Genomic DNA, 25,190 nt, shown 5'->3' with positions numbered 1-25,190 from the left:
ATTTTATTTAGCTATGTTTGAACGCATTGCAGATCTGTTGGAGTTGTTTATTTATAAATGGATGCGGGCCGGTCTTGCAAGATCTATGTCCTCAATTAAAGGCTTTGTATTTATTTTCCAATGCAGCATTAAAACCTGTCGATTTGATGCTAGACTACCTTTCATTCGAAAAATTAATTAGTGTGGTTCCATACAAAGCCTTCTAAAATAACCTGTAAACCAATTAAAGTTGTTATTCTAGAGTTGAAAAAAAAGAAATAATTTTAATATTTTTTAAATTCAAGCTAATGATTTTGGTAAATTTGCAAAACAAATTAGATTCATTGTTTAAGGTGTTTTAAATTAAACTGTTTTCATATTTTTTGTGTGCATTATGAAATTTGTTTTTTAATTTGTTAATTGGTTTTTATAGTACCATTTTCGTAACCTCCTAAACTGGTTAGTGTGGCTCCACACAAAGCCCTGTTAAAATAAGCAATAAACCAATTAAACATTTGTTTGCATTCTAACAAGATGTTGTTTCAGTCAGGTAATTCCTTACACTGTATTTATCTGAACTCTTGACTATCAGCTCCCTAAAAAAGGTAGTGATTTTAAAATGGTGCTAATTGAGGTAGCTGCTTATAAATAAATGCATCTTTTGTGAAATAAGTTTACATAATGGATTTTGGATTTTTCCATGGGTTAACAACTAATGATTAATAAAAGGCGATGTCTGTCTGTCTTTCTGTTTTTCAGCCAAATGGAGTCAGGCTAAAGCATGCACGGAATCTTTAAGCTAGAAATAACAAATAATTTTATTAACTAGTATGATTAATTATTCCAACATCTGTAACAAGTTATGTATTTCAGGAGAAGCAGCAGTAGCAAGTTTAAAAGGTAAAGAAAAGCTTTACATTCAAGGTGATGTTCGTAATTTTTCTGCCCATGAACATATTGTGAAAGAAGTCCTTGCCCACTTCAAGCAAATTGATATCGTGGTATGCTGTGCCGGTATTTACGACCGACTGCATGAAGTGAGTGAAGAGGAGTATGATGAAAAGTACATCAATGACATGATTGATGTCAACTTGAAAGGTTCCATATTTGCTGTTAAGACAACAGTGCAGCACTTGAAACAATCTACCAGTGGTAGGATTATCTTTATATCCAGTATTACTGGACAGTGTACTGGTATGCCAGCATTTTCCATGTATGGTGCTACAAAGTCCGCTCAGGTAAATTGATTTTGATCTTTTTTTAGCAAATGTGATAACCTGTCATATTCTATATAAAATGTAGTCCATAGGCAGGTCAAAGATCGTTTATTCTTTACTTGTAGAAAAAATGGTGCAGAATGTGTTTCTTTTTTGTTAGGCCATCCTTAAGGAATAGTTTGTCGTAACCGAATGGACTATACTAAAATATTTTTGACCGTAATAATTATGCTCGCTAAAATGGAAATGAAATGTTTTTTTTAAAAAAAAGTATTACTTACCAATACCAACCCATTAACTAAAAAACGACTGTTTTGTTACAACTCTAAATAAATATGCCACTATTGCATTTACTATTCCCTAGACTTGTAATCTTTTCTTGTAGCTACACATGTAGAATATGCAGGTGCGTTCTTGACGTTTTTAGGTTGGTTATGCACGGTCGCTTGCTGTTGAATTGGCACCTTTTCAAATCACTGTCAATTCTGTTCTTCCAGGAAATGTACTAACAGAAGGCTTAATGAAGATTGGGGGTGGCTATATAGAAGATATGAAAAAATCAATACCATTAAAAAGATTAGGTGTTTGATTGTTTTTTATAATTTTTTCCACTCAGCGACTGATCAACAATGATATTTCTATTTTGCAAACAACAAGGATATGCACTCCATTGGGAAAAATAGCATTTCAAAAATTGAGCAATAAGTGAGTTTACTCCCCAGGTGCTTACTTTGTATTATACATTCAACTATACCGGCTGGACCTAACTTTTACGGAAATCCGCGCATTATTGGATTCCAGCGATTGGACTGCTTCCACTCGTTGTCTGATCAAAAAGTGATACCATTTTTGCAAACTACAAGCCTCATCCTTTTCAATGGGGAAAACCGCATTTTAAAGATCTTTTGGAAATTGAGTTTACTTCCTATTGAATTGTACCGGCCAAGTCTAGGATTTACGGAAATCCATGAGTATCCCGTTTCGGGCGATTAAACTGTTTTGATCCAGGGTCTAATTGAAATTGATACTATTTCTGAAACCTACAAGTCTCGTGTGTTCATAGGTGGAACAAGTATTTTAGAAATAGGTCGGAAAGTGAGCTTCTTCCCCGGATACTTTCTTTGTATACGTTCAAATATACCGGCCGGATCTGACATTTACAGGAATTAGCGCATTTTCGATTTCCTGTTATTAAACTGCTTTCACTCGGCGTCTGTTAAAAAATAAAACTACCGTTCCATTAGTGTAAACACCATTTCAAAAATTGGTCCGAAACTAAAAAACATTTTGCTGTCAATTTTTTTTTCATAAAATTATGGTCTAGTATTGTTGTGATCATAACCCTACAATATCTTCCTTAATTATGTGCAAAATCTCCGTAGTTTTGTGAAATACTTACTTTTCAGGTAATCCACGTGTACATAAACACTTTGAAGACGAATCAAAATTTTATTCCATAGTGTGTATAGACTTTTATGTCTTCTTCTAATGATACAATAAAAATCTTACTAAATATCTTGGAAAAATTTGGGAAATTTGATTTAGTCCTGGTAAAATAGGTCATTTTAATAACAGTCAGAGAAAAAGACCTACAGAAAATGTCTGTCAATACTTTTGTTTGTTCTTCTGTTAGTTAGCGAAGTCTAATACGATCTATTACATATTTGCCTTAATTTTGAAATATTATTTATTACATATTATATATCAACCTAAAATCAACTGTTGATTCAACTGGTTTATGACTTTATTTGGACCTTTAAACTCTTACAGTTGACGAAGAATTTTTAGCTAATTTGAGTAAAAGTTTAGTTTTCTAAATTCGTTGTCTATCTTTTGCAACAAATTAGTTTGCTTGTTGTGTATTATTTATGGTTGAAGTAATAGTTTATCCGTTCATCTTTCTTCAGGAACACCAGAAGATATTGGACATACTGTTTTATTTCTAGCTTCTCAAGAAGCAAGTTTTATTACTGGTCAAGAAATTGTGGTTGACGGTGGTCAAGTTAGGCCAGAGGGCTTAGTGTAATGTGGAATGTATTCAATTACATATTTTTGTTATCCAATTTTGTTAGTTCTTTTTTTCTCATACATTATGTTTATTTTAAAGGTTTTTGTTTTTTATACTGTTTTTTGTTTGGGTCATTTACTCCAGTACGTTTCTTTTTATAAGATTTATTATATTTAAGTATAAAAACCATTATTTCACACTATATCATATATTTTTGATGTTGGTTTATATATATTTATTTATATTGTATTTTTGAAATACCAATTTATGGTTTTTGTTATAAAGAATACATTTTTAAAGCATTCACAACACTTTTGTCAATCTATGCAACGAGATACAAAAGCTAAATATACCAGACAAGTGTGTTGATTTGATAAAGTGTCCAAGCAAGCGGATTAGCTTGACTACAGAAGATAAGGCGGACATTGCTAGCTTTTGGAGTATACACTCCACTTTAATGCTATCAATTAATTCTTCTCTCCCTCTCTTGACTTATTTATTTATTTTACCCTTTCCTTTTAGTGGAATATAACACAAGCCAATAAAATACCAGCACTGATTTTATTCCCTCTATGATGGAGTGCAATTTATATGCAGAGAAAGACAGATACTTAACGTAAGAGCACATATCGATGATTAAAAATATAAAGAATACTATGTAATTTAAATAGAACTTCTGAATAAGGTATTAGACCACAAATTTTCCTTATTTCAGGGAATTAAAGGAGGCACAAAATTAACACAAAGGAAATTAATGTAAATGCCTGTAACAACTTAATTGTATTAGGTGAACCATATGAGGACGATACTTACAATTTTGCATGCAATAAAACAGAAGGAGTACAAAGTATACAGTATACAGATTGAAATGGTTAGAAAAATATTTTTGAGCTTTAATTATGGGTTATAAAAAAGTAACTTTTTTAACATCCTGAATATCGATGTTGCACTGTAATAAGAGTGTATGCAATTCTGGAATCTTTTTATCTAGTTTCAAAATGTAGGTCCTAACAATTTACCTTTTAGGAAATATTATGCAGATTCCAGTGATGAAGACGAAAATGGTAAATAAAAATTAAAATTATCTTTTGTTGTGAGAATGTTTGTTTACAATTTGCGAAAACATGAGTTTTTGTTAAAAATTTCTACTTGAATTATGAAGGCTATGACGTTTTAGTGGCAAATTATATTTTGCTTTTTTTCACATTCAATTTACATTTTTTGACTCAGGCAACGGTTTTAAAAGATATAAATTATTCAAACTGAAGAAACAAGCTGTTAAAAGAGTTAAAAGTCCAAGAAAACAAAATACCATTAAAGGTAAATTTAAAATATTTAATATGTTATAATTGGTTTTATCAAGCCCTGAACTGAAAAAATTTATGTTATTAGATGCAGATGAATTTGCTGTGCAGAAGCCATCATTGACCGTTGAACCAACTTCTCCCAAGACCACATTTATTCTTGATGGTGATTTTATGGTCAGTCAATAAAACATTTGGTTCTGTGTTCTTACTTTTCCTTCGTGTTTACTATCTTGTTACAAAATTTATTTTTTGCGTCATTTTTATTTGAGCGTATATAAATAAGCATCATGAACAACAGAATGACGATTCTTCTACCATTATACAAATCACATTTTCCATTTATTTCATATGTTCAATTGTCACTTGTGGAGCCATATCGTTTATTTTTACCAGCATTCCACACCTAAAATCTCCTAAGTAACCCAAAAAAATAGAGACCATTTTAGAATCTTCTACATATCCTAAAATTTAGGCTCACGTTTCTCCTAAAATCTATTTATGATGACATCAAATATTATGTGATAAAAAAAATTGAGCATATTTTTATCTTGCAACAGGATGGTAGAATTAATTTATAATCACTTTAATTCGAAATGAACAGCTTTTCTGACATTAAAACAAGAAAAGGCTTGATGAGTAGTAACTTTATTTCCTCCTAAAATCTTAGCAAAATGTATATTATTAAGTGGCTTTTATACTTTGTTTTATTGTTTTCCCCAAAAATTTGACTCAAAAGCCTCCTTAATTCTACTTAAAACCCCTTAAATTACGAACTTTTAAATCTGTGTCCACTTTGTTTACTGCATTCATGCTTCGTCACTTACTTGTAAATCTGTTCTCTCAAACCATGTTGTAAGTGTAAAAATGTTTAAGTAAACTTTGATATTTTTTTTGGTAATTATTACATCTCCGCTTTTTATTGCCCATCTTCATTATTTATTGCGCATTTCCACTATTTATTTCGCATCTCAACTATTTATTGCACACCTCCACTATATTTTGCACATCTCCACTATGTATTGCACATTTTCACTATGTATTGTACATCCCCACTATATATTGCACATCTTCACTATATATTGCACATCTCCACTATATATCGCACAATTTTAATACATGCAAAATGATGTCTCTGTTTTCCCTTTTTTTTCTTAGGTTCCTGCATCAATAAACCAATACCTGAGAGAGTATCAGAGAGACGGTGTTATGTTTCTATGGCAACATTTCAAAGAAAACAATGGATGTATTCTTGCTGATGATATGGGACTGGGGAAGACAATTCAGGTTTGTGACGGTTAATGCTCTAAATTTGTTTATTTATTAGATTCTTGTATCCAAAATATATTACTAATGAATATACAAAAAAATGAGCACTAAAAAATATTTTTTAAAAATATTCGAAAATCCTAATACTTTTTTTTTATTCTTACGAGTATAAGAAGTTTTACATTTTGTTTAGGTCATCTCTTTGTTTGCAGCTGTGTTAAAGAAAACTGGTTATAAGGAAGCGGACTCAAAGAAGGTTTAATACCAATTTATTTTTGCATTCAACGTTTAAAACTAAATAATTGTAAAAGTCATGAAATTTACAAAGTTTCTCGGTACAACTGTAAAACGTCCCGAAATATCTGTCCCAAAAAAGTTTGCTGCTAGGAAACTGCAAACTTTTTATTGCTGAAAAGCTGAGATTGGCACCTTTGTTAAGAGTGCTTGAGTAGCCTTGGTAAAGTTCTGAAATAGATATATTTTTGCTAGTGTGCGTTATATGTGCCACCTCTACTGAATTCTTCTCAAAAGTCTCCTCAAAACCCTAAAAAGAGATTTTTTTAACTTTTGAGTTTTACAAACCTTTACATGTATTTTTTACCCTTTTATTATTTTAAAAAAAGTGAATATGAAATCTGCATGGGTTTAGCAATAATTCGTTCTTCCCATCACATTGCCTTTAATGTCTCATCAAATCGAATTTTGAAAATCTCGAAAATTGTCGGGAAATGTTTAGCAAAAGTCTTCCAATTTTCTTAATTTTGAGAACGCTATAAAAAAAATGAGAACCCAGGTAATAATGTCCTGCACTATGACTACGCTGTTTTCTGCAATTACACCTCACTTATTTAATTTTTTTTTTTTGTTAGAAAATATTTTTCGCTCTCTAACCCAATTTAATTCCATAAATAAAATCGAATTTTTAAGCTCTGCCAGAAAACTCGTAGAAACTATGTAAGAGAATGCTTACTAAGTTTACGTGACCGAACGTTTCTCTTGAGCCTTTTAAGCCTGAAAAATGCGTATCATGCTATTTACCAGTATTACAAGTTATACCATATCTCTAACGGAAAATCCGCTTTAATAGCTAATTTCTATCTCTGCCTTTATTTCACGGCCTAGAATAACTTGACAACTACAATTTATTTTTTTTAGATGCCAAACTATATATTTCTGGTTGTTGCACCTACTTCAGTGTTATATAACTGGTTAGACGAGTTAAGCACATGGGGGTATTTCAAAACGGGTAAATTTCACAGAAAGAGTAAAGATGAAGTTATTGATCTGGTTGAGCAAGGCAAACTTGAAGTTGTGTTAACTACGCACGAAACGATGAGAATCTATATCGTAAGAAGTTTTTCGTAAATTTATTTTGATTTTTACGTGCTTTTCTTGCCAACGATGTAACTAGTGTGAAAACCTAATGCATATGGTTGTGGAGTCGTCGGCTTGTCGTTAGTCAATTGTCGCCTTGTCATCATATCTGTCGTCAGGTTGTTTTCTAGTCTTTCGTCGGCCTTTTCGTCAAGTCAATCGTCAGGTTTTCTTCCAGTCTATTGTGGGCCTGTCGTCAAATTCTATCGTTAGCTTGTCGACATGTTGTTTCGTATATCGTTCATTTGTCGTCAAGCCTCTCTCAGCTTGTGGCCAAGTCTATCGTCGGCTTGTCGTCAAGTCTATCGTCAGCTTGTCGTCAAGTCTATCGTCAGCTTGTCGTTAAGTCTATCGTCAGGTTGTGGCCAAGTCTATGGTCAGCTAGTCTTTAAGTTTATCGTCAGTTTTTCGTCAAGTTTATCGTCAGCTTGTCGTTAAGTCTATCGTCAACTTGTCGTCAAGTCTATCGTCGACTTGTTGTCACGTCTATCGTTGATTTGTCGTCAAGTCTATCGTTATCTTGTCGTCCAGTCTATTATGGGCTTGTTATCAAGTTTATCGTCGGTTTGTTGTCACGTCTGCCGTTGATTTGTCGTCAAGTCTATCGTCGGCTTGTCGTCACGTCTATCTTATTACCCTTAAAAATTTACGCACATCAAACTAATATTTTAGGAAACACTTTGCATGATAAAATGGTCAGCAGTGATATTCGATGAAGCACATCGTATAAAAGAAACAACGGCACTTGTAACTAAGGCGGCGAAACAGCTGAATACGTCGTGTCGAATCGGTCTCACCGGAACGCCACTGCAGAATAGTTTGAAAGAATTTTGGTATGTTACCTGTATGTTTGATACATCATGAATCTTAGTGGTCAAAAAAAAAATCCTGGAAATTTTATGACGAAGTCAGAAAAAAAACTAAAAGCGTCATGTGGAAACAGAAATAAGTCCAGAGATTCGAGAAAATCATTTTTTATCTCCAAATGTTTGATTCTGCTGTTGTGTAGAGCCAGCACCTATATTTTTTGTTTTCTTTCGTCATATATTGTACATATAAGACACGCATCTAGTTTGTTTTTCGCATAGATTTTATTGCTTGATTCAAATTAGGGAAATTATACTTTATTTGGTCAAATTCAAAAAGTTGTAATATTTTCTTAGAATCCAAGAAAACAGCAGTTGATTTTGAAGACAGGAAGGAAATCTTTTTTTGAATTGCTTGTTTACTTTGAGAGAGTATGCGATGTTTGATGCGTTTCTTAGGTGTTTGTTAGATTGGGCCAATCCAGGTTGTCTTGGTACGTTGGATGAATTCGATGAAAAATTTGCACGCACAATAAATTTGGGTCAACGTTTTAATGCTACGAAACGAGAACTGGCAACTGCTAGAAAAAGTAGGTTAAATAATTTTTTTTCAAGTAAAAAATATTTACAATTTCAGTCTAATGAATTGAGGTTCTTTCTTAGGGAAAGAAAATAAAAGTTTTTAGACTTCTTCAAAGTTGAAAGTACATTTCATGCTCTTAGTATGACATCAGTCGTGTTAATAATTTTCAGTTTCGTCTGCCGTGCAAAAAGTATTAAACATGCCGCCATGTACCGCGCATCACGGAATGACGTGTTTAAAAAACCAAAGTATATACCTATTACAGATTGTGTTATTTGATCTAATATTTTTGTGAATAAAGTTGTTTTTCATATCTACACTAACCTGCTTGCTTTCTAGCTTTTTTACTGATATCTCACACATTGATTGCTAAAGCTACCATTTTGTTGTTTGTTTCTAGGACAGCAAGAATTAGTCTTGCTTCACAACCAGTGGTTAATGAGACGGACGAAAGATATGATCCAAGATCAATTACCCGCCAAAGGTTTGATCCTTCGATATTTTGTCCCGTTTTTTTTTACCATATATTAGGTGGGGGACTTAAGAATTCTCGTATTCTAATTTCCATTTATCAAATGGATGAAATTGTTTCCCAAAATTACTGTACACTTATGGTGACTTTTTGTTTACGTATTGCATCACATAAAAAACCAACTAAAATAATAATTGCGGAAATACATACGTTTTTTTCATTTTCTTAGATGAGAAGATTGTATTTTGTTCGTTGTCTGATCTTCAAGTTTCAATATACGAAGCTGTGTTGAAGTTACCGAAAGTTAAAATGTTGTTAGGGATCGATGAAGTATGTCGATGTGAAAGTGGATTACAAGCTAGACAATGTTGTTTAAAGGCATGACCTATATGTTTTAGGCTAGATAATGTTGCCTTAAACTATGACCTGTATGTTTTTAAGCTAGACAATGTTGTTTGAAGGTATGACCTATAAGGCAGTTACTTTCATTACCTTTTTTTTTCTTGTGTCGCAGGTACTTACTACTAAGCCAAGAGTTTTGTTGTTAGCGTCTAGACATAAACACCAAGTATCGGTAATTCTTCAAATAATTAACCAAGTTGGGCAATATTCCATACTTCCCGCGTGCTTAATTCTAAAGCGCGTTTTTAGAAATTTAGAAATCTCTAGTCTTCTCGCAATCTTAAGATAACTTTAGTTAGCTTAGGGTAGCGCTAACATCAAAGGCAGCACAGTCGTTAGTGTTACTTTCAATAAAAAAATATTAAAATATTTCTCTGATAAGTTGTTATCTTAAGATAAATCGAGTTATCTTATGTGAATATTCACGCATTCCAAAATCACATTAAAAGAGTTATCACGTTGGAAAGCCACTTTATATCCCACACATTTAATTGTGCGCAATGACACTACAGGGTAATTCGCCCCTACTATCCCTGCGAATGCCATATGGCGTCCTTTCCCAGTAAAGGGTTAAATATGTGTCAAATTTTCTATTTTAGTATTTCGAAAAACGAAAAGAAATGTTTAGGCACTTGCAGTTGTTGTTAAAAATTTCAAATCATGCGGCGTTGTTACTTCCTCATCATAATCAAAGTGAAACACAAAAGAGTTTGGTGAGATCATATTTCTAACTGATTCTGCCTCAGTAATACTAGTTTTTTATTCATATTTACGAATGTTTGCATACACAACTGGCCCTTTGCCTGTCGCTTCCTTGTTCCTTAGGTAGAAAAAGTTAGTGAATTGAAAGATAGCGGATTTGGTTGAATTTCAAAGAAAAAAAAATCTTATTGGGAAAGTATAAATAATTTTGGCTGGAATTAGAAAAAACAATATTAGCACATCTTTCCTGCTATTTTTTTACAATATTAACTATTAACCTACGCAAAAGAAGGGCGCTTGTCGTTAGTTCTGAAATCCAGGACATTTCGATTGATAATTTTTTTAGAAATACTGTAATGGTACAAATAAACAGGGGCGTTTGTTAGACAAGGCGTTTATTATTACGTTTGTTTAATCATTAAGGGGAGAGGGGCGTTTAATCAGAGTGTTTATTCAAAGTAATACGGTACCCAAAATTTGCACTAATTATCTCAGTTTTTTTGTTTTTTTTTCTTTTTTTGCAGTCTAAGCAACTTTGTGAAGAATTCTTCAAAGACTTTCCCATTTTGGAAAATTTGTACAAGAATCCGAACTTTGCGGGGATGTCTGATCCTGTGTTTTGTGGCAAGATGAGTGTTTTACAGAAGTTGTTGAACGTGTTGCAGAAGACGAGAGATAAAATACTACTGTTTTCTCACTCTACCACAGTAAGAAGAAACAAGTTTACTCTTTTAAGTTTTTACATTTACTTTTAATTTTTATTGTACTGATGTTTGAATGTCTCTAGCTCTGAGGCTAGTGCGTATCAAAATTATTACAAACATTTCCATGCGACAAAATTTTGGACATTTATTCTAATTAAATCCGAAATGCACTAGATATTAAATTTGGACTAAAAATGTTTAACAGTTGATTAGCACAAATTTTACCAATTTTGAAAATTGCTTATTTTGGTTACTTTAAGTCAACCTTGCATATTTTATAGTAAGGTTGCTTAGAAACCTTGCATATTTAGTGCAGTTGCTCATAAAATAGGTATTGATAAAAATACGTGTAACGTACACGTCCGCAACATTGGACATGATTTTTGTTAAACAACAAAATATTACTTGGCCATTACTCTGCGGATTTTAAAAGTTCCTTTTCGATAGGTGTGTATGCAATGTTAAGAACTTCGAAAATGCGCTAGCTGCACTTTTTACATATCTTGCGAAACAATCCGCGTTACGTCCCGAAAGGACCGAAATATTGAAAAAATTAATAAAGATTTTGGATCTAGCTAAACAACTTTAGATTATAAGTTCGCTGTGGAAATGTAAAAATGAGCTATCGCAAGTTCGAAGTGCGTGTTATGCGTGCGTGTGTATTGTTCGAAATTCCAACCTATTTAGTACTTAAAGGGAAAAAAATTTCGCGGCAGGAAGTTTTCGCATTTTTTTGGCAAAATTGAATTTTCTCGGCATTTTAATTTTGCGATTAAAATATAATTAAGAAATTCGCGGCGCTTTAATTTCGCAGGCTAAGGAAAAACATGGATTTCGCGACATTTTAATATCGCGATTCAGGTTTTTTTGCTTTGATCATCTATTTTTTTCATTGGTCCTAAAAAATAGGGTTTTTTGGTGCATTTTAATTTCGCAGTTAGCCAAAAATGTGTTTTTCGCGGCATTTTAATTTCGCGGTTTTTTTAATCCGATCGCGAAACCGCGAAAATCACTTGCCTTATATTATGCTCGGAGTTACAGCTTGGTGAGAGTTGTGTATTCTATAAACAACTAATTTTATAGCTTTTAGACATTCTGGAAGCATATGTTATGAGTAGGGGATTTATTTACAGAAGATTGGACGGAAAAACACATGCCGCTGAACGTGTTGTGATCATGAAAGAATTTAACAGTGATCCTACCATATTTATTTGTCTTCTATCGACAACGTAAGATCCATTTATTTGTTTCGATGAGTTGGAAAAAATTCGCTTAACCAACATTTTTAGATAAAAATTCTGATGTGAATACCCAAGATTAAAGACACCTTTAAATATATCTTTTGCGTTCTAGTGCCGGCTCACTTGGTTTAAATTTTACTGGAGCAAGCTTTGTTATTATATTCGACCCGATGTGGAATCCAACACACGACCAACAAGCACAGGATCGTGCCTATCGTATCGGACAACAGCGGGATGTGCGTGTTTATCGGTTTATATCGGTTGGAACGATTGAGGAAAATATGTATCTAAGACAAATATATAAACAGGTAAAATTTATCTTTTTGCGATTGTCGGTTTTTTTCATTTCTTTGCCTGTTTGTTTGAGAACATATCAAAATAGCAGATACGGTGTAGTGGTGGTGTATTTGTAATCATAAGGTTCCAGGTTCAAGTCCTCACTCCCAGTCATAAAAATGTAGAGTTGTTAGCCCATTCGCTGCCATCTGATCTGAAACCGTGTTATGTGAAAGGCAAGTTAGAGCAATTCAATGTACATCTTATTTCTGTCGATAATGTGTAGTTTGAAGAATATAATATATAGTATTCTGTCATAATATTTTTCTGTGGTGTAGGGCTGTAGAATTCTTCTATAGTATTTTGCTATAATTCTGCCATAGTGTTATAGTATAGAACTTTGTTAAAGTATTCTGCGATAGTCTTCTGGTATAGTGTTCTGTTAAAGTGTTCTGCTATATTATTTAACTGTAGCATTATGCTATAGTATTTTTCTATAGCATTCTGCTATAGTAATTTGCTATAGTTTTCTATATTTCGTTTAGCAATTAGCCAACACGGCTATTGAAACGTCGACCGAGAGAAGATATTTCGAGGGTGTGGCAGGAGACAAGAGATACCATGGAGAACTGTTTGGACTTGTCAACATGTTCAAGTTCAGTAAAAATCACAACAGCAGTTTTGCGCAGGATACGTTCAATAAAGTCAAACATATTGAGAATGGTGTCGTAGTAGCAAAGTATGAACATGTAAAACCAAAGGTAATTCGTCTCGCTGGTCGTATTTCTTCTGTAACACACGCTTGCAGCTAAAATTTCCTTAAAAATTAAGAATATCCTGAGAATAAGCTCAGTCTCAGCCTTTTATTCTACATGTAAGAGTGACTAGTGTTACCAGTTTGTCATAACATTGCAGTTTGTCATAACATTGCAGTTTGTCATAACATTGCAGCTTGTGATAACATTGCAGTTTGTGATAACATTGAAGTTTGTGATAACATTGCAGATTATGATAACATTGAAGTTTGTGATAACATTGCAGATTGTGATAACACTGCAGTTTGTGATAACATTGCAGATTGTGATAACATTGCAGATTGTGATAACATTGCAGATTGTAATAACATTGCAGATTGTGATAACATTGCAGTTTGTGATAACATTGCAGTTTGTGATAACATTGCAGATTGTGATAACATTGCAGTTTGTGATAACATTGCAGTTTGTGATAACATTGCAGATTGTGATAACATTGCAGATTGTGATAACATTGCAGTTTGTGATAACATTGCAGTTTGTGATAACATTGCAGATTATGATAACATTGCAGATTGTGATAACATTGCAGTTTGTGATAACATTGCAGTTTGTGATAACATGGCAGATTGTGATAACATTGCAGATTGCGATAACATTACAGTTTGTGATAACATTGCAGATTTTCATAACATTGCAGTTTGTGATAACATTGCAGATCGTCATAACATTGCAGTTTGTGATAACATTGCAGTTTGTGATAACATTGCAGATTGTGATAACATTGCAGATTGTGATAACATTGCAGTTTGTGATAACATTGCAGTTTTACAAAATTTAATTCCCTTAAGGCACTGTTTTTTAATTAGCTACCAAATGTCCTAAAGAATATTTTAATAATGATAATGTTGCATGCCAGGCTGCAGTCATGGTAGGAACATAGTAAGAATAAACGAGAGAAATATTTGAAGAATACTGTAACGAAGGAGACTATTCGTATAGAAAACTGTTCACGTGTAATCTCAAACTGCATTCTCACTTTTAGAACAACGAAAGAGTTGATGAGACGGCTACATGTGCTGATAATTTCGAACTGCAAGCATCTCAGTGTATTGAAGATGTGGCTGATGACGATGTTGTCTTGCTTAACCCACCTTTAGTGTGTTATAACATGGAGTCATGCCCGGATAAGAAAGACGACGATAAGACTTTTGTTAAATCGAAAAGTCAGCATTTGTACACAAATATTCTTGGTAAGAAATTCGTTTTTGATTTCTAGTGGTGGAATGGACCTTAAGGTTTTTTGTGATATGCACGTTGCTGTTGTTGTTGTTTGTTGTTATTGTTGTTGTGTTGTTGTTGTTGTTGTTGGCAGTGGTGGTGTTGTTGCTGTTATGTTGTTATTTTTGTTGGTGTATTTTAAACTCGTTTTTACCTTCTAACAAAATTTTGTTAATAACCATTTGCTCTTTAAACTGAAAAATTATCAATTTCTTCTGGCTTTGAATTTTTCTAGGTGGCCAACTACCAGTTTTTTTTACGTGTGCGCATTTTACTATATTTCCCCTTCATGTTGCAGACAGGTGTGGAGGAGTATCTTTCGTTCACTCAACAAAGTCAGTTGTTGGAAGCAGTAAGAGAGAAGGAGAAATATCAAAACGTGCCGTGCATGACGTCTTCTGGAATGATGTTCATTCTCAACAGTTGGCCAATGATGAGCAGGATATAGAAGTAAGCGACCAATCAAATTGAATACTTTACTTTAATGTACTTTAATTTAATTTTCGCGGGCATTTTAATTTCGCGGTTAAAGCATAATCACGAAATTCGGCGCATTTTAATTTGCGGTTGTATCGAAATTGTTAAACATTGACATACAGACAAAAGAATTAATACATCTATTTCAAACTTTTTATTCCGTTATTATTATAATTATTCTGTGAATTCAGCAAATACGTCAGTGAAGTGTCGCTGTGGCTGTACAAAGTGCCGGTAAACGATATAATTATGGGCTCACTTCTTTTTGATGACTTTACAGAAGCCAATGATCCCGTCAATGATACAGAGAACGAAACAGTGATGCCTTGAGTAAGGAAAAATTAAAAAAACTGTCGGAAATATAATACAAAAGTTCTTACCTTTATACAGGAATGAAACCGATTACGTTTTTACCACAGACAAGACATTTGACCTAGCAATAAAAAAAAATCTCTAATGTTTTAAAACTTTTGTTAGGGACTAGGAAGAGTAAAAACTGAGCGCTTCCAAAATACTATATTCTGTTCTTTTTATTTCTCTATTTGTCTGTTAGGAAAGTGACGAGAGTCAAAACATCCACTCACAAGCGTCTCTACACAACCAACAAGATGCTCCAAACACGACGAAACAACCTGTGACGTCATCAGGTATTTTTGAAAGGGTCGGCACTGATATGTTCATTATAGGCTCCACTCCTCCTGCCATACAAAAGATGCAATTTAATCAAATGGCGCAAGAACACGGTTTCAACTCTGTGAAGGAGTTTGCTTCACATGTTTTGAATTCGGATAGTAGAGAGTGGAAAAAGATGTTAATGGCATTTTACGTAAAAAGAAACCCGGAAGTGAAATCGGTCTCCTCCTTTGATCAAATATTTGACCACAGCAAGAAGAAACTTCAGCCAACCCTTGTTGAGAGAAAAAGAAAACCTTTTGCTAAGAGGGCTACGAGTTTGGTCAGCGACAAAAGTAAAAAACGCAGAAATAGCAAAAAATCACTGAAAGTCAATTTCAATGCAAAATATATGCGCGATTTGAATGTTTCTGATGATGAAATATGTGAGAGTGATTCTGATGATCAACTAAGTAAAAAAAAATGGTTGTTTATTGGCAAAGTAGCAACGTCCACTCCAAAGATGAAATTTAAAGTGGTTGAAAAGGAGAATGAGAGGAAAAACCTGGAAACTATGGAATTTGGAGCTGTTGATACGAATCATGAGGATATTGCAATGACACGGTCGGAGAATTCTTCCTATATACCTGCACCTCTTAACTTTACCAATCACAGCCCGACGGTTTTAGATGAGCTTCTCTCGACGCCCAATGAAGAAAAAGAAGTGTTTAGAAGTCATTATTCAGACTCAGAATTAGAAGAGAAATCAATCAAAAAGCCACCTTTGAAATTATGCTCGAACTCGACAAGTTATTTGAGTCCATTAAAATCAGCTTCAACAACTGCGGTGATGAACACTTTTGACTCCTCTGTAGGTAAGTTCGCCGTGTCTTTTAAAGGTAATGATATGAACAATCAAGGCGAAATTTCGGTGTTAGATGAGCTTTTAGAAAGTAGTATTTTGCCAAACCATAAGATCTCTTCGCCTGATCATCAAGGTACGAGCTATTCAGTCCTAGACGACCTCATGTCCGGATGTTAACTTGGTGAATTTCTTAAGGGTGTCTTTTTTATAGTAGCTTTTTATAGTGGCTCTCACGCCACGCTTTCTCAAATTTTCTGAATTTATATTTTACAGCTTGTCGCATGTTTTTATTTTAAAAAAAGAATACATATACTACGCAGGAGCAATTTGTTCTTTACAAAAAAAATCTCCTTAAATATTCTTAATTTGTTGGAAAAAATAAGAATATGTTCTCAGATCTCCTCGTTTTACTGTCAAAAAAGGTTGATGTCCTCATCAAAGCTCTTCAAATTTGACTCGATAAAAAGGGTGGCAGCCTGCCTTAACTACTGATGTTTTTTACTGATGGTTTAGTCATAATTTTCGAATTTTCATTTTTGGTGTATATTTAATAATTATGTAAATATGTGTAATATAAATTTTAATATTTATGTATATATATATGTATATATTTTATATTAGAATTTTACAGTTTTATCTATTGTGTAGTGTGTTTTTGTATTGCTATTTTTTGTGGTTCTCAGCTCTAGTGGAAACAGGGCTTTATTCAATGTAGTTCTTCGCATCTCAACTTTCTTAAATTTTCTTATTCTTAAAAATGTGAGGAATTTGAGCTGACTGGTTCCAGAAACAAATTCTGCTCTGTTGTCATTTTTCGAACGGCACACTTAATACCGCGTTAAAATTGTCTCGTATGAAGTTTAGAAAATAAATATAGGTGCGTATTTTGAAGACCAAAAAGTAAAAAAAGTTCACTAGAGGTAATAAAATTGCCCAGTATAAGTCGTGCTATCAAATAAATTCACTGGAGTAAGTTCCAAATAATTTTTCGCATTTTCCCAAGGGCTTATTGGGCACGGGCGCAAACTAAACTTTTTCGTGTTGCATATGGGATGCCATTAAAAAATACATTGTTAGGTGACAGAACGATGCAATTCTCCGATTCGCGTTAATCATCGTCGTTTATCATAATACATTATCATAATTTAACATAAATTATAAATAGCCAATGCTGGTCTTTTAATACTTCAATGTATCAATAAAAGCGAATGACTTCGTCGCCTTGCTTCTCATTTCGGGATACGTGGAGTCATTTTCGTTTTCAAGCGTCCCATTTTCTTCGCTTGTGGTTTATCCCGGCGTTTTTAGAAGTTGTTTGTGCCCTGGATAAAAAAAGAAAAGATTTAATATTTTAAAAAAGAACATTGTTCTGATTGGCCATTTGAACTCAAAATTTATGACAAATTCTTTTTCCTGGCATATCGACCTTATTTCATAAATTTTTAACACTGCCCAAAACATGAAATACCGTGCATGTTTGATGTATTTTTCATACAATAATGCATTTTGGATAACTTATTTAAATGTTTAAAAGCAAATAAATTTTAAAGAAGGGATTACAAAAAATACAACAGGCGCTTGTCGGGTGATTTACGGAGCAACTCACTCGCAAGACAGGAAAAGCAATTGTATGTACAAAGTGATGGAACTTTAACAAAATCAACTTGAGAGAGATTCAAACTTACCACGAGGACTCCAAAACTATCATTTGGTGTGGAGGAGTGTCCATTCGAAGTAATGTCCGGCGATGTACCGTTCATATAAAGTGGAAGATGCTATGGAGAAAAAAGTAATAGAGGATGACTTTTTAAAGAAGTTCATGATAACAACGTGTGAAAGATTTTAAAATAACTCACTTCTTTGTCACCTTTTTTGTTATACTAAAACAAAAACGAAAGTACAATGAGTAGAAAATACTTTATTTTGAAACTAACTTGAGTGAGGGAAGAGATAATTTGTACACAAAAATGAAATATATCTTATAAGAACTTGCGAATAAGCACATTATCGAGTTGAGCAGAAAAAAATAGAAATAAGAAATAAATTATAATAATTAAAATTGTAACGTCTAACCTTAACTTAAAAGTGTTCTTTTTTTCACTGGATTTACAAGAGAATTCAGGTGAAATGCGACAAACATAATCAAAATTGTGAATTAAAGTTGCATAATTTGCATAAATTACCTTTCTCTTCTTTCCTTTTAAGGACGACTTCGATCCTGTGGATGTTGTACGCGTGCGCGAATTTGATCTTAACAAAGTTTGCTGTTTGTGACGGACACAACAGAAGAAATTGTAGTATGCTTTGCGAACCTAGAAAAGCATAAAATATGGGTTATATATAATTCTTGTTCGGTATGAAAGACGGTAACAGAACAGTTAAATAAACGAGACTACAAATATAAAAGAAGAAACGAAAGACATACCCTGGGATCACATATACAGTGGAAGATAAAGATGGATAATCCTTGAAGACTGTTGATGATGTTAAACAGATACGCAGCGAAGATAGTGTTCATATCTACATAGAACACACCTATTATCCAAGTAACACCCAGAATGCAGAGCAAGAGAGAGCAACCCTTCACCCAAAACCTAAAATAGAAAAAACACACAAAGAGTATAACACGTAAATCAATACGTCCCTGTTTTTTTTACCTCACAATTTTTATATTTTTCGACCACGGATTTTATACAATTAGCTTTTCTGAGTTTGATAACATACATTACTTTGTAGGCCAAAAGGCTCAGAAAATATGGCTGACACAAATATGACTAGCAAAAATATAACTGATAAAAATAAAGCCGATAAAATTATGGTCGAACGTATGGCCGATGAAAATATGGCCGACAAAAATATGACCAACAAAAATATAGCTGATAAAATTATGGTCGAACGTATGGCCGATGAAAATATGGCCGACAAAAATACGACCCACTAAAATATGGCCGATAAAAATTGACCAACAAAAATATGGCCGACAAAAAATATAACCCACGGACCCACGACAAAAATATGGGTCATCGATTTAGAGAATGTCGGGTAACTTCTAAATTACCAACAACACTTTTCTTGGTCCTTGTTGAAGCAATTTTGAACATAGGGGAAAGACCGACGAAAATTCTGGCCATCAAAATTTAGACAGATAAGTTGCAAGACGGCGTCTAGTTAAAATGCAACCTACCATATTTCATCTGTGACTGTTGTTCTTTTTTTAGCTTTTTGTGACATGATCTTTAAAGTCATGACCAGGATAACAAGATTCATCTACAAAGAAAATTTAAATGCCATTAGTTAAAACCACTAGATGGGCATGTAATCTAGAACTTAAAAATATTTTAAAAATCCAACAAAGACATTTTTTCCTGAAATTAGCGGAAATAATTATTTTTAATGATGGCGAAAATTTCTGTGGCGATATTCCCATAAATAACTTTTACTCTTGGGAAAAATTGTCTTCAATTGTTTTTGTTAAAAAGGAAGAGCCAACCTACTACAAACAGATATCTTCCACGAGAAAAAAATTATGGTAGTTCGTTGCCTTTCTTGACTCCAAAACATGCACCTATATGATCGGTGGGCGCAAGTATATTCGAAGTAGACAGAGCAAACTGAATATACGGTACACGTGAAGACCTTACCACAACGACGAAAAGAACGGGACCGATAAAACTCCAGATAAAACCATGCTGCAAAGATAACCAGCAACTAATTGAAAAAAAACATATGAAAAACAAAATATATATACAAAAACAAAATTGCAGTATGGAAGAAAAATCGTGTCATCTACATTTCTATGTAGGCTAACACAAAAAATTGTGACGTCACTTACTACGACCTGTTCATACCATATGCATGATCGTCCGCAAATAAATTGATCATAAGAAAAACCAATGGTAACACTATGTAAAATACAGAACAGAATTGCCTATGTAAAATGCATAACAAAATAATACAAGAGAAAATAAAAAAACTTACCCCAACACAAAATAACATATTTGGTACTTCCGTATCCGGATGTGCCCATCGAGCGATAAACACGGACCAACATCAAATACAACACAACGCCTTCCAAACCCATGATAAAGAAAGAAGCGAGAAAAAAGTAGTGGAGAGAGGCTGCTATCACCTGGCAACCAGCCTAAACAAAATAATCACATTCGTTATACAACGTACATACCGAGAGAAAGAGAGTAAAAATATATGAGGTGGAATCAGAGCAGGAAATCTAAAATGACTAGCTGTAGCCTGTAGAAAAATCCACGCGAATTCGCCCGTTGCTACTCAAGCTACCATCTTTCTTTGTTGCCCAAAAAAACATTGACTGACTAGTCGGTAGCCCATGGATAAATCCACGGGTTCACACGTCTTTCATATACCGCATTTTGTGTGTCCTGCTACTAGGGGTACGATTGTGCGCAGAAAGAGACAGAATACGGCTATTATTATAGAGGAGATAAGAGTGAACGTTTTACCGTGCTCTCAGTCCTCTCAATACCGAAGAGGAAGATAATTTCAGCAAGAAACAGGGCAACCACTAGATGTTGGTGAATTGTATTTCGAAACGAATGAATAGCTCTAAACAAGAACATACAAAAAGGTTGCATTAACATCAATGGAGTCATTCAATCGCATGTACTTTAGGCTGGTTTTAATATAGGGACCCTGTTAAGGAGTTTATCCGCTAGCAGCAAGTTCAGCACTGTACAGAACTCGTATTTAAAGTACGTCTGATAGGTTAAAAGGTTTTTCTGTTGTGTTTTACCTTATCATTGCACCAGTTATAAAATAACCAAGTGAGGTAAACGAGCAAAGGTTAGCAAGTATTAAAAACCTCCATGGTAACAAACAAGTAAAATTAAAATTTTTGTGCATTTTCATATACAATTTAGAAAAATCTAGATTGGTCACTCTTACCTTATAAATATGAATGTGAAAAATGATGCGACCAAAGCAACTAAAGATACTGACATTCCAACTGTTGTGATAAGGCTAAGTACAAGACGGTGTGTGCCCTGTTGAAAGAAAGGATGGTTGATGAAGGATAAAATAAATATGAAATCAATCCATAATTCTGTTTATTTCTCCCATTGCTCAAAGAATGTTTCTTATATATCGTAGCAAATCTTAAATACCCTAAAAGGCCCTAGCATAATGTTAGTTAATGTCTTTAAAACCCAAACTTAATCCTAAAATACCCAATTGTTTTATCCTAGTCGGCGCCATTTGCATACGGCAACCATAAAATCTTAAAAGATTTTTTGACGTTCGTTGCCTTTTAATATGGCTTTTCAAATTATATTATTAAATTCACCAATAATTGTATTATGCCTGTATTTTCTGCTACATTTTCCACGTTGTGTGCATCCCTTCACGGAATTTTAAGTCTCGGTCAATGTACGTCGCAAGAATTGCACAAGAACAATTTAAATTTTGTTGAATACAAATTTTAAGATATTATCTTCCCGAGGTAAATTTTGTACCAAACTTTTTCATATCAATCAAAATGATTTTTTCTTTCAACTTACAGTCAGTTTGTCAGCTGCATCTGTTGGTGACATCAAAACTGCAAAGTTGGTCAAATGAAAACAGTGACACGTGACATGCGTTCTGTTATAGGAGTGGACGAGACAACCTTTATCCGACCAATAACCAGCTTTTTCATCCTTCTTCTGCCAGTAAACACAATTCGGTTGAGTCTTGTTTATATCCTAATAAAATAATAAACATTATACACACACAATCCATGGCGGTCACACAACTCATGCGCGCGGTCACACAAACCGTTTTCGATAAGTTTTCATGTATAGGTAAAAAAAGCTTACATTGTATAATTTCTGCATAATAACAACTGGCTTTGTGAAAGTTTTCTTTTGCAATGGGATTACTGAGATTGATATAACTTCAGAATTGATTGTAAGATTTTCTTTTTTATTTCGTAATGTTGTTTCTCTAAAAAGGTGTTAACTTTGTCTTAGATTTTTGTACATAAATCAAACATTCAAATTAAACATTGAAATGAACGTTCAAAAAAGGAAAATAATTACATAGGCCGTCTTCTCACAAAATCTACAAGTCAACTTACTTTGGTACGCCAATCAAATCACTTAATCCATAATAGGTAACCGTAGCAACAGTCACAGACTCCCCTAAAGAGAATTTCGAGTTCGCGTACTTAAAACAGAGTAAAATTTTTAAACTTCAAATATACTTTACATAGACAGTTTTATACACTATAGGGGCTTTGCGAAACAAGGACGAGGTTAATTGCAACAACGTTGTCAATAACTTTTATAAAAAACCGGTTAAATAAAAAACGCGCGAAAAATTGATTACGAAAAATTAAACGCATGAACAATGTGACATTTTTTCAACTATTTTCAAAACTTCACAAAATACGAAATTGACAAAGAGAATATCAACAAGCCGTTGAACACACACACTTAGAAAAACATATTCAGTTTACGTACTTTTGTTAGTAGTATTTTTATACAACATTTTTAGTTCCTTAAAAGATTTGACGTTCCACTTGTTCGAGTCGAAGGGTGAAAGGCAACTTTGTTTTGGGGGATTTACACTGATCTACCCATGCGCACTGAACGTACAATAATATGTTTTCCATCGTGGATAGCTCTGTCCTTGTTTTGTAAGCTCGCTAATAATATATACTCAACCACAACACAGTACATTAACCAGCTAGTAATATCTCTAATAATTTTTGTAACAAACTACGTCCAACATTATACACTTGTTCCCAACACTGAACAAGTAATGTTACCTGTACCAACAGCATCAACAGGGAGTTCCACTGTGTTATCTGGTGTCAATTTCAATGTTGTCAGTTCTTCTGATCGTTCAAATCTTTGCAAGCGCATAACTAATAAAATAAGGAAATTGGATTTTATTAAAATGACAAACCAGATCAAGCATAATTGGCAAAGAACAAAAACAAAAGTTTTTTTGTCGAAATTTTACCGGAATATGGAAAAAAAACACAAAATTGGCTAAGTTTAATGGATTTCACAGAAATTTATTCCGTGGATTATCAAAAATTAAATTCCGCTTTTTATATTTTCGCGGAATAAAATTTCACGCGTTTTTTTTCTAAAATTTTGCAGAAGTTTTTCCTGCGCGGTTTGCGTGAAGAAATGATATTTTGCGGAATTTAATTTCGCGAATTTTATAAAAAAAATGCAAAGTCGTGAAACTTCTGACAATAAACTAAACAGACCTATGTTGTCTGTCACGAATGTTTTTGTCGATGCGTTCTGTGACATAATGTTTGCACTTGCTTTCACAACAGAATCGGATGTTTCAAGAAGAAGAGCTGCGTCTTTTGATCTTTTTTCCTGTGACAACAAAATATAACTTTTAGTTGAAAAATGTAACAAAATAAACCAAAGTGGACAAAGCAAAGTATATAAACACATTTCCTACGTCATACATAGACTATATCATTTGTTCTATGAAGTAAATATTTTTAAGCACAAGTTATTCAAGTTAGTACGTAGCAGTCGAACCTGTGGCAGATCTTTCCAAGCATTTACACTTTTATCATCAAGTAACGAACTTGTTATATTCACCACGGTCTAAAAAGAAAGATGTGGCAATTAGAAAGAGCAAGTATGGATACATAGGTGAACCTTTATCAAGGCACGTCTGTATTTTTCATTCTCGACAGAGAATGATTTACCTCGATCGGACCTTTGATTATGACGGGCAAGTATAATCCGTGTAAGAGAATGAAAAATACGGATGTGCCATGATAAAGATTCACATATGTATACACACCATCCGGACAAATTATCTCAGTTCATCACTAACATATTGTCGCACGTAGTGTAGTGGGTTCGTCTGCTGCTCCCAGTTCTGTGGACCGCGGATTAAATCCCGCTCACTGTTAGGCAGTATGTTAGTGATGAGCAAAGTAGTTCTTCTTAAATATGTGGATAATTCAAAATTAGCAGGGGGTGGTGGGGGGGGGGGGGGGAGATATTAGTATGAAGATAATGACTTATTAAAGTTTATGTTTAAACACTATGATAGATCCAGCAGAATTAAAAAACTCCGTCACAGATGTTTTGATACATTGTGATAGTGCGCAGAATATAACAAAGAACCTCTACTTAAGTATCCAAAAAATCACGGAGGTTTACAAAACACAGTAAAAAATCTCCTACCTCAGTAAATTGAGCTGTAATTTTGCTTCCTTCGCCAGTGTTAATTAGAGTATCCAACAATCCAACAACATTGCGTACATCTCCTCCATAGATTTCTTCATCAGTAGACATAAACGAGTTGATAGTTGTTGCTACTTCCATTCTGCCTGTCATATTCGTCTGCGGAGAAGTGAATAAAAACATGAAATTTCATATATATAATTGGGAATGTCATATGAAACTGACACCAGAGGAAATAGATAGAATACGAAGCTCGTTTATTTCAAACGGATTTTTAAATGCCTGAATAAGCAGCCAATTCTTTGTGATTTGTTTTATAAGCACCCCTCCTAACTAAGCGACCAGGGGCAGTTGTTTAAATATATTACTAAAGCTAAAAAGGGCGCTTATTCAAATATTTTTGTAATTAAAAAAAAACCCTTTACTAAAAACATCTTTGTTTTCATAATCATCTACAACTCAGAAAACTATCTCAATTATGTTTATATCTTTTCGTCTTTTCATTCAGGCAGTTCGTTATCAGTAGACAATAAAGTATTAGTTCTCTAAAAAGAAAGCTTTTACATAACACAAAAATGAGGGTGTTTTATAAGCGCCTCTTTCGATTCACTACCCACCCTAAAAAGTCAAAAAAATTTAAATAGGCACCCTAAATAAGCGCCCTGGGTACTTAATCAAGCATC

At 33.7% G+C, this 25,190-nt stretch overlaps 2 protein-coding genes across 7 annotated transcripts in view; one reads left to right on the top strand and one right to left on the bottom strand.

The window, feature by feature from the left end:
• The first annotated feature begins 3,218 nt into the window (after positions 1-3,218).
• LOC130630335 (DNA excision repair protein ERCC-6-like 2) lies at positions 3,219-17,031 on the top strand. Of its 2 annotated transcripts, XM_057443802.1 has the most exons (20): positions 3,721-3,820; positions 3,992-4,075; positions 4,231-4,268; positions 4,435-4,524; positions 4,597-4,685; positions 5,667-5,795; positions 5,971-6,033; positions 6,933-7,124; positions 7,824-7,984; positions 8,417-8,547; positions 8,941-9,024; positions 9,242-9,390; positions 10,014-10,127; positions 10,641-10,823; positions 11,904-12,049; positions 12,174-12,369; positions 12,883-13,098; positions 14,138-14,345; positions 14,672-14,823; positions 15,404-17,031. In XM_057443802.1, the coding sequence occupies exons 5-20, from the start codon at positions 4,683-4,685 to the stop codon at positions 16,502-16,504; spliced, it is 3,228 nt and encodes a 1,075-aa protein (XP_057299785.1). In that variant the 5' UTR covers positions 3,721-3,820; positions 3,992-4,075; positions 4,231-4,268; positions 4,435-4,524; positions 4,597-4,682; the 3' UTR covers positions 16,505-17,031. The 2 variants fall into 2 exon arrangements, with proteins under 2 accessions (XP_057299784.1, XP_057299785.1); XM_057443801.1 differs by lacking the exon at positions 3,992-4,075 and having other exon boundaries at positions 3,219-3,820.
• Positions 17,032-17,524: 493 nt separating this feature from the next.
• LOC130630331 (adhesion G protein-coupled receptor E1-like) overlaps positions 17,525-25,190 on the bottom strand; it is a 29,647-nt gene continuing 21,981 nt past the window's right edge. For all 5 annotated transcript variants that reach the window (XM_057443792.1, XM_057443791.1, XM_057443794.1 and 2 more), the window contains 18 exons: positions 24,508-24,666; positions 23,848-23,916; positions 23,559-23,676; positions 23,106-23,204; positions 22,413-22,476; positions 22,153-22,279; positions 21,856-22,038; positions 21,245-21,342; positions 20,803-20,905; positions 20,306-20,468; positions 20,160-20,229; positions 19,969-20,035; positions 19,512-19,594; positions 18,753-18,921; positions 18,511-18,639; positions 18,184-18,207; positions 18,013-18,102; positions 17,525-17,649 (listed from right to left, as the gene is read on the bottom strand). In XM_057443792.1, coding sequence (XP_057299775.1) covers positions 17,632-17,649; positions 18,013-18,102; positions 18,184-18,207; positions 18,511-18,639; positions 18,753-18,921; positions 19,512-19,594; positions 19,969-20,035; positions 20,160-20,229; positions 20,306-20,468; positions 20,803-20,905; positions 21,245-21,342; positions 21,856-22,038; positions 22,153-22,279; positions 22,413-22,476; positions 23,106-23,204; positions 23,559-23,676; positions 23,848-23,916; positions 24,508-24,666 — 1,833 coding nt within the window. In that variant the 3' untranslated portion in view covers positions 17,525-17,631. The remainder of the gene's footprint in view (positions 17,650-18,012; positions 18,103-18,183; positions 18,208-18,510; positions 18,640-18,752; positions 18,922-19,511; positions 19,595-19,968; positions 20,036-20,159; positions 20,230-20,305; positions 20,469-20,802; positions 20,906-21,244; positions 21,343-21,855; positions 22,039-22,152; positions 22,280-22,412; positions 22,477-23,105; positions 23,205-23,558; positions 23,677-23,847; positions 23,917-24,507; positions 24,667-25,190) is intronic.

This window comes from Hydractinia symbiolongicarpus, chromosome 2 (assembly GCF_029227915.1).
Source record: "Hydractinia symbiolongicarpus strain clone_291-10 chromosome 2, HSymV2.1, whole genome shotgun sequence".
Taxonomy (NCBI): Eukaryota; Metazoa; Cnidaria; class Hydrozoa; order Anthoathecata; family Hydractiniidae; genus Hydractinia; species Hydractinia symbiolongicarpus.
Note: the sequence above shows the minus strand (reverse complement) of the source record. Positions and strands in the feature narration are given on the sequence as shown.